The sequence below is a fragment of the Apaloderma vittatum genome, unplaced genomic scaffold, assembly GCF_000703405.1.
Source record: "Apaloderma vittatum isolate BGI_N311 unplaced genomic scaffold, ASM70340v1 scaffold9393, whole genome shotgun sequence".
NCBI classification, from domain to species: domain Eukaryota; kingdom Metazoa; phylum Chordata; class Aves; order Trogoniformes; family Trogonidae; genus Apaloderma; species Apaloderma vittatum.
The window spans coordinates 1-8,253 of record NW_009707470.1 but is presented as its reverse complement, the minus strand read 5'-3'; the positions used below and the strand labels follow the sequence as shown (position 1 = coordinate 8,253).

The 8,253-nt window shown below is 41.1% G+C and overlaps 1 protein-coding gene across 1 annotated transcript in view; it reads left to right on the top strand.

Annotated features, from left to right (window-relative positions):
• The window catches only part of SYTL3 (synaptotagmin-like 3), a 29,277-nt gene extending 21,111 nt beyond the window's left edge, over positions 1–8,166 (top strand). Inside the window, exons 10-15 of the mRNA XM_009866209.1 lie at positions 1,942–2,044; positions 4,001–4,171; positions 4,267–4,366; positions 5,529–5,637; positions 6,543–6,748; positions 8,036–8,166. Coding sequence (XP_009864511.1) covers positions 1,942–2,044; positions 4,001–4,171; positions 4,267–4,366; positions 5,529–5,637; positions 6,543–6,748; positions 8,036–8,166 — 820 coding nt within the window. The remainder of the gene's footprint in view (positions 1–1,941; positions 2,045–4,000; positions 4,172–4,266; positions 4,367–5,528; positions 5,638–6,542; positions 6,749–8,035) is intronic.
• The last annotated feature ends 87 nt before the right edge of the window (positions 8,167–8,253 follow it).

The following is an 8,253-nucleotide window of genomic DNA, read 5'->3' as shown; positions in this document are numbered from 1 at the left end:
TTTCCCTGCTTGTGAGCAGGCAGTTGTGTACCTGTGTTACTGTGCCTGTGTTACTGATGTGTACCTTGGGATCTCATCAACAGCTGTTTAGATTTTAGCTCTTGAGGTTTGCCCACAAAATTAGTAGGTAAGTGGCTAAAACATGAGGCATGTTCCTAATTCATCTACTGACTCACTGTGAGTCACGCAGTGATTGCTATACTACTTCTGTGCTTCTCCCTTCTGTAATAAGAATAGCAATTTCAGGTACTTCTACAGATAGATTTTAAAATCTAAAGCTGTGTAAGAGTTGTATATTATTGTAAGAGTAAGAAATACATGCTTCTGTAGTTAAAATATGCCATAGAAGTTTTTGGTTGGAGAGTTAAGCCTTGGTGATTTGCCCATTTATTACTAAACGATCCTCTCTGACCATGCAGCAACGATGGATGAAAATCACCAGATTAAATGCCTAACTACCTGGTCCTTGTCCCTACTCCCACCTCGTGTCGGAGCACTTGAGAGACCACATTGTAACTGTGGAGGTGCAGTCATCTTCACCCAGAAGGAAACACCACTTTCGTGCATCTTGCAGAGGATATTCTTAAAGACAAGTGTGGTGATGGAAGGAGCCTTGCTGGCACAGCAGCTTGTGAGGCAGGGTGGTCTGGGAGCACTTCAGAAGTGGGTCGAGGCTCTTTAAGTCCGCTGGTAAATAAGCCAGGCAAACAGTTGCAGGAAGCCTGAAAGGCAATGTGAGAAGTGCTGTGTAGTGAACGTTATGTTCTTTATTGGTATATATTTATGTATTTCTGTTGGCTTCCAAGCCAACAGAAAAAGTACAGTTAGTGTGCTCACTTAACATGCTTGCTGAAAAGCAGACTTTAAAGCCTGTTAATGGGCTTGTTGACTGGTTTGAAGTCTGACTACTTTTTAATGAAATTGATCTGGGGTGATGGAGCAAGAAGTTAAAACTTCTAGTATGTCAATATTTTTTAAAGTAGTTTTAAAATAAGTTCGGAAGGAATAGGAAGGATGTGTGAGTTCTGCACTGATTATAAGAGATGCATGTGATTTTACCCAGTTAAGTTAATCAAGAGGCTGTTTTAAAATAGCTTTTAATTGTAATATACGAAACATATGCAAGTACAGTTTAAAAATTTTAGTATTATCTTAATCACTCTTTTCCCTGCCAAGCTGTGAGAAACCACTCTCTCTTGCTAATACTCCTTAGCCTTGAAGCCATGACAAAAATACTGAACTTGTATTAAGAGGAATATTAATTACTAAAATTCATCTGACCTACACATAAAAAACTTGGGGTAGGAGACATTGATGCTTGGTATTGGTTCAGTTCAGCTTCCAGAAACTTTTTTTACTGGTTTTCTTGGAATGAACGTTAGGGCAATTTTGAGCACTTTAGACACTCTCCCATTTTCACCCTGGTGGCTATTACAAAAATGAGCATTTGTAAGAGTTATGAATTATTATGTATTATTTGTATGATTATACTTTTTTTTTCCTACATGGTGCTTGTAAAGATGATATTTTCTTCATGAACAAGCAACAACTTTAGTTGAATTGATTTCCCCCCCGCCCCCGCCTTTGAGCAGATATGTTGTTTGTCTTCATCATAAAACTATCACTTCAACTGGCAAGGTGACTGCCTTGCTGGCTATTTTATCAGAGGCCAAGAGTGTGAAAACAAAAGTTTCCTATTCGGATCCCAATCATTCCCCAGTTAGAACAGAATTGAAACAAATTAGCTGAGTGATATCCAGGGATCCTTATAGTCAGCCTGCTTTAACTGAGAAATTATATAAATCACAATTTGCCATTTTATTGTTTGGAAAATTACAAAGTCAATAAAATTGTTCAAGAATTAAGAAAAAAAAATTACTTTTTCTTCAGTTTGATTTCAGTCCCTCTTCTGAATGATATATCATTCTCTCTATGTATAAGGTATGTTAAGGTTTATTTGCTTCCTGATAAATCTCCTCGGAGTAAGCGGAAGACAGCTGTCAAAAAGAACACGGTGGACCCAGAATTCGATGAAACTTTGAAGGTACAGTTTGCAATTGTGAGATGCTAAATGTACTTTCCCATGGTAATGTCTTCTTTTGTAACATCCAATTCTGCAAGTTCGTAATTATCCTGATGGGTCAAAACTGGGAGTCACAGACAACAATCATTTAAAAATTTATGTCTTTCAGTCCAAATAAGATAAAAATGCTTTTGGAGTTACAATAGTGAATTGCAAACTACTTTTTATTTGCAAAACACTTTTAATTAATTCCAGTGTTGTTCTGAGTTACCTTGTGGCGAGAGTGTATTCCATAGACACTTTTTTTGTACATTGAGGAACTGGATGTGTTGCAACAGGTTTTTATTACACAATTACGCTTTGCAGCCGATACCCCCTTTGTCTGCAGAGTCGCTCTGCATTTAGCTGAAAGCTGACTGAATTCTGCCACCTCAGAAATGCTGTCTGCTTCCTTTTCCCTGTGCAAGTCATGCCAAGCCATCACTCTGTAGTGTCTAGTAGCAGATGTTAATAATTTCTTAGTGCCTTGCTTCTTGCATCCTTGTAAGGATGTAGAAAATAGGATCCGTTATTCTTAGTTCACAGATAGTTAAGGAAACATGAAACTGAATCTGACTGCTGTCAGCTGGGAGAAGGTGGATTAGTTTTTAGTTGTTCCCAGCTCCAGTTTTGTACTCGCTGCAAACCCATTTTTTTCTGTGTGTCAATGAGCTGCAGTAGCACGTAAAATGATTAGTGCTTCAGTGACGTGCTGTCTTGGAAGAAATATGAAACAAAATTAATGAAAGAGAAAAACTTGTATTGTTGCTCCTTGAGCTACACAAAAGTGTCTCTTTGCGTGTCTGAACGTCAAGAACTTGTAGTGATTGGGACAGGCAAAATGGTTGAAAAGACTGCTGTTATAATTAGATAATAATAATAAAAAAACAGTTTATGTAATGTGTGTAATTCTCATATAGCCCAAAGTCTCTATAGAGGGTTTAAGGTGGGAGGAGAGAAAGCCTGAAGCTGGAATAATTGGTCCTAATTTTAGAGCCCTTTTTTGATGCTAGAGTCATGCAGAACTGATAAAGGCAGAGTGAGAGTCATGCCTCAGCTGGCTGCACGGACACTAAAAGTAGTTTAGTTAGAAATCTTTTAGTTTGGTCTAATTATTAGTTTATCCAGACTAGAAAAAAAATGGTCAAAAGAGCATAGCACTAGTGCAGACAAACTACATTGTGACACCAAGATCCAGCTCAGTGGGATTCAACTGCAAATTAAGGCATCTGCATTTAGGTAGCTGCCTGTGGGACTGTAAGTGCTCTTCAGGGTGATTAGCCTACACCCAGCTTGTTATTCAGCAGCCTAAATGTGGGTAGCAAGGTCCTCCTCCACACCATCGCCTCCAGGTTTCAGTCCAGGTGGGTGCAGGTCACCTGTAGGCTCGGGATCACGTTTGCCAATCTCATGTGGGTATATTAGATACTGACAAAGCCTTAAAGGGCTCTAACTGTGTTTTGGGAGTGGGTCAGGGCTTTAATTAGTGGTCAGATGAATTACTTCCTTGCCCCCAACTGCACTGAGTAGATGTCCGCTGACCAGAATAAGAGTTTTAGCACCTTCGTGAGGTGTCTTGATGTTGAACTGGCCTCCAGAGCAACCAAATCCTGCTGGGAGTGTCAAACAAACATTTAAAAAACCCCAACAAACACGCAACGAACAAACACGGTCTACAAGTATTTAAAGTTCTGAATTACTAATCAAAATCTTTAGGAATGCAGGTCAAGGTATTCCTGGAATGTTGTTTCGTATTTGAATGAGCATTATTTACTGTTTAAGTAGTGGGGTGATATGAAGATTGCAAAGCATGTTTGGACCAGGTCTGTGCCCAGGTGCCTTCAGCCATGCTGCGGCCGGGCTTCCTTTGAGCAGGTAATGAGCAAGGGCCTGAGTTCATCCTGTGTCTTGCTTGGTAAATGCTGTGTATCTTTCTAGTACAAGATTGAATATTCCCAGCTGGGAAGTCGGCAGCTTCAGATCTCCGTGTGGCACGCAGGAGCACTCAAATACAGGGTGTTTTTGGGGGAAGTGGTGATTCCGCTGGCAACATGGAATTTCGAAGACAACTCGATGCAGTTGTCCGGCTGGTACCAGCTCAAACCCAAGGTGATTCTTAGTTTTTGTGCTTAATCAAATCTTAAGAGCAAGATGTAATGAAAGCTATGAGAAAAGATCACCCTTCTCTATGTCCCTTTCTTCAGCTTGAAAAGCCTGAAGATGATCTTATCCACTATAGCGGCGAACTCTTCGTGTCTGCAAGACTGTCAGTACCAGCCCAGTATAAAAATTTCCAGTTTGAAGGTATAAAATGTTTCAGCATATATGAATTTCTTAGCTAGAAAAGAATTGAGATCAATGAAGGACTGATGATATGTCTGTATAATATTCTTGTATGGTGGTTGTAACTGCTAATGTAAATGGGAGTTTGCATTGTATTATATTTTAAAGTAGTTAAAATCCAAACATTTGCCAACTTCCTGGTTTTGTTCTTTTTAATGCCAAGAAAAGCTGCACATTATAATAGCAGCATTAAGAGGCATCCAGCTGTTTGGCAAGCTTGTGCCTATCGTGTTTGTTGCCAGTAAAGCTTGCTCTGGAGTTGGTGCAGCGGTTTTACTGCCCAAGGAGGAGACTGCCAGCCTAGGGAAAAAGGCGAAAGAGAACTGGCTGCTGGGGTGCCAGCATCCTTGACTTCCTCCAGTGGGTTCATTTTAGAGAGATTTTTTCCCTTGGAAGATGTTGGGTTCAAAACATACAATCGGGATTCCATCTGTGATAATGAAAGACTTGCACGGTATGTTAAACGTTGCTGTAGTGTGTCAGAGCAAGCACCTGCTAGTGGAGTAAAATAAACATTTGGTGGGGGAAGGGAAAAGACAACCTCATTTTCCTTGCCTCCCTAGATCATAGTGAGGTATGTATTGGTTCAGAGCTCTAGTAATGCTCCTGTGTTCAGGACCATAGCAACAGGTAGACACCAGTAGGAAGATCTAATTAGCTGTTAGGTTAATTTTGTTCCCTTTTCCAAATGGCCCCAAAGTTATCAGATTGCTTTCTTCTGTTTTTCCTCTCTTTCCTTGCCTGTGCATTGGGCCCCCATTCTATAAGTGGAGCTGTAACAGAGGAGTTGTATCACACTGTAGCTTTGGCTGTTTCTCTGGCTTTGTTTCAGAGAAACACTCCTGTGGGTACTGGCTGGTGTTTACTTTTCACAAATAAAACAGAAAGCTCTGTCTTGAGCACAGGAATCGCAAAGCAACCTGCTACTCATCGCTTGCTTTTTTTGGCGTGTGAATCGTACACTGTACAAGCAGGTTAAAATCTTTCAAATGGTCCTAGTACAGCACTCCGAGTCCTTACCTCAGTAGTACCGCTTAGGCATTTTCCCACTTACTTATAGCAGTGTCTTAAGCTACCAGCTGAACTAAATGGTTATTTCATGTGATAAACGCTCCTGTTTCAGGAAAAAACGACCAAGGAGTTCCCACCTGCCAGCTTCAAGTTATGATATTTGGGGCCAGAAACTTGCCCATGCTGAGATCTGCTGGGATGCTGAACTCATTTGTTAAAGGGTATGTATGTATGTATGCACGTTTAACAACACTTGGGACAGAAAATGTCACACACATTCTGTGCAATGTATTAACATATTTTCATCTGGAGACTGGTGTGAGAAAGTGGTGTTGTCCACACTCTTAATCAGACTTCCTTGTAATGGTGGCATTTGTGTGTCTGCACAACGGCAGCACTCAGCAGGGCACTCATGGACCTAGCCGCTCCGTGCATTCTGAATGGAACTTCAGAATTCACCAATATCCTTAAAATTTAGAGTTCACTGGTTTCAGTATCTGCTTTTAGATATTAGGATAGAAAAAAAAAATAGTGCAGATCAAGACGATATTTCCATTCCTATTTTCAGCTCTGAGAATTAAATATAGCTTTGGATACGCTGAAAGGGAATCTTTTATCCTCTTCATTCTAGACTTCTTAGAAGAAGAGGGATTGCATTTTTCTTCCATGTGCAGAGTAGCTTGTATGTGGGATCATTTTGATTTCTTGCTGTCAGGCCCTGGGTGCCACTATAAATATGATACTGGGGTCCACGTACAGCATCTCATGAAGTTGTTTTGCTGACTGTAGCACCTGTGTTCAGTGAAACAAGTAAGCATTTTATCTACTGAAAGGCAGGTTTCAAGCAGTATTGGGTAACAGAATGGGGAGTGAAGACTCCTTCTGCAGGCAGTGACAGCAAAGGAAAAGCAGACTAGAAGAGCCTACTTGCACCCACACTGAAAGCAGACAGGAAGATGAGGAAGTCCCAAAATAAACATTCTGGCACCGTGTTCTACCTTGCACTTAAACTGAACTTCTTTGCTATGTAAGGCAAACCAAAGGGCCCTAGTTGATTACTGCGAATGTTCCATTCTTCTGGTTGAGAAACCAGTAACCTTGCTGAACTCCCATTGTTTTTGGGAAGTTGTCTTATCCTTCCAGACCAAGCAGAGGTGAAGCGCAAGTCTCCTGTCCTGAAGAAAGAAGCCTGTCCCCAGTGGAAACACTTGTTTGTCTTTGATGGTGTTACCCCAGCTCAGCTACAGCGATCGTGTCTACACTTGACTGTCTGGGATCAGTCAACTTTCAGCTCAAGTGATCAGTTCCTAGGAGGAGCCAAGCTTGGTACAAGTAAGTTGTTTATTGCTAAAAACTGGAGGTAATTCGGGAAAAAGTTAGTTTAGTTTTCATTCTAAATAATAATAAATATTTGCACTGTGCTGTTTATTACCTGCTGGCATGTGCCTTCATGTAGAGCCCTGTCCTAAGCAACTCGTAGTCTTAGGCTTTGATCCTGCAAGAACTGATGCAAGTCTTTTAGTTCAGGTTGGCGCAGAAGCTCAAGGATGGCAATGGGAATTTTCAGGAAAGCCATTTGTCAGTGTGGTAACTTCTAGGGTCAGAGCCTGCTCATGCTAAAACAGGCACAGAGAAGCTGGGTGAAGTTAACTTATCTACAGCTCTGTGTGTTTATTTTTTTAAAGACTTGGTCCTTGAGCTGTTTTCTATAAATTGGCTTATTATGAATACAATATCACCCAAAAAGAAGCCCAAGAAGCCATGATCTAGTAGACTCCAAGCTTGCTTAGTTTGTGCATATTAGTTTACATCCACAAATGAATCAGTTCAAAGAGAGAGACAGAAAGTGACATTTGCTCAGAAGGTGCTAGTGGCTGAGTTTTGGGCGCTGTTCTAACTTAAGCTTTCTTCCGCCAGGCTGAGAAATTTCAGAGAAACCCTATGCTCAGTGAATAGGCCATTTAACCAGCAGCTGAGCAGGCAAGTGTTGTCACTTGAAGACTGCCTGACGGAGTCTCTCACCCCTCTCTTCCCAGAGCATAAGTGCTTTGGTTTCAGTAGTTGAGCTGAAAGGCTTAAGAAAGCCGAGGCTCAGTCACTTGATTATGGTATAAGTGTTCACCTTAGAAGAGCGTTCTCACTGGTAGAAACTCAGTGCAGTGCAGCCTTCCTCATGAACTTCTTTTGATTGTCCTACTCCCCGTTTTCCTTTCGGCTAGAGCGGACACTACCAGCTTCTGAGGGAAGAAGACGACCCAAGCCTAAGCCCAGTAAACCAACAAAGCCACTGGAAATGGACTATAGCAGGAGACTTAGCGCCATTCTGCTGTTATTAGTATGCACACTTGCTCCTCTGCTTTTAGTCATACAACCAAAAAATATTTTCTTTGCTTCAGGCTGATTTCTTCAGAGTGTGATTTTACTTTAATAGGATGTAATTAATGCTTCAGAAATATAATTGTAACTTATTGCAATTAATGCCTTAATAGCTACAGAGCAGCTGAAACTGCTGTACAAGTGGGAGAATGAGGTTGTTTGCTACCTAAGTCCATTGGGCCAGAAGTTAGGTAAGGCCAAGTGAAAATTAACTCTGTGACCTTTCCTTTTGCTCTCTTGCAGAGGAATTGCTTGGCTCTACAGACCTTGTTTCTCAGTCAGTGCTCCAATGGCAGGAACTGCTCCGCAGCCCAAACACGTGGATGGACTTTACAGTTGTACTGCATTCAAATAAGGAAAACTTTAAATCATGAGCAATTACTGCACAACAGCTTTTCCTTCTCTACATGTGATGTTCTAAATTCAAGTGGCACTGTATTGGGTTGGCTCAGCCGGATTTT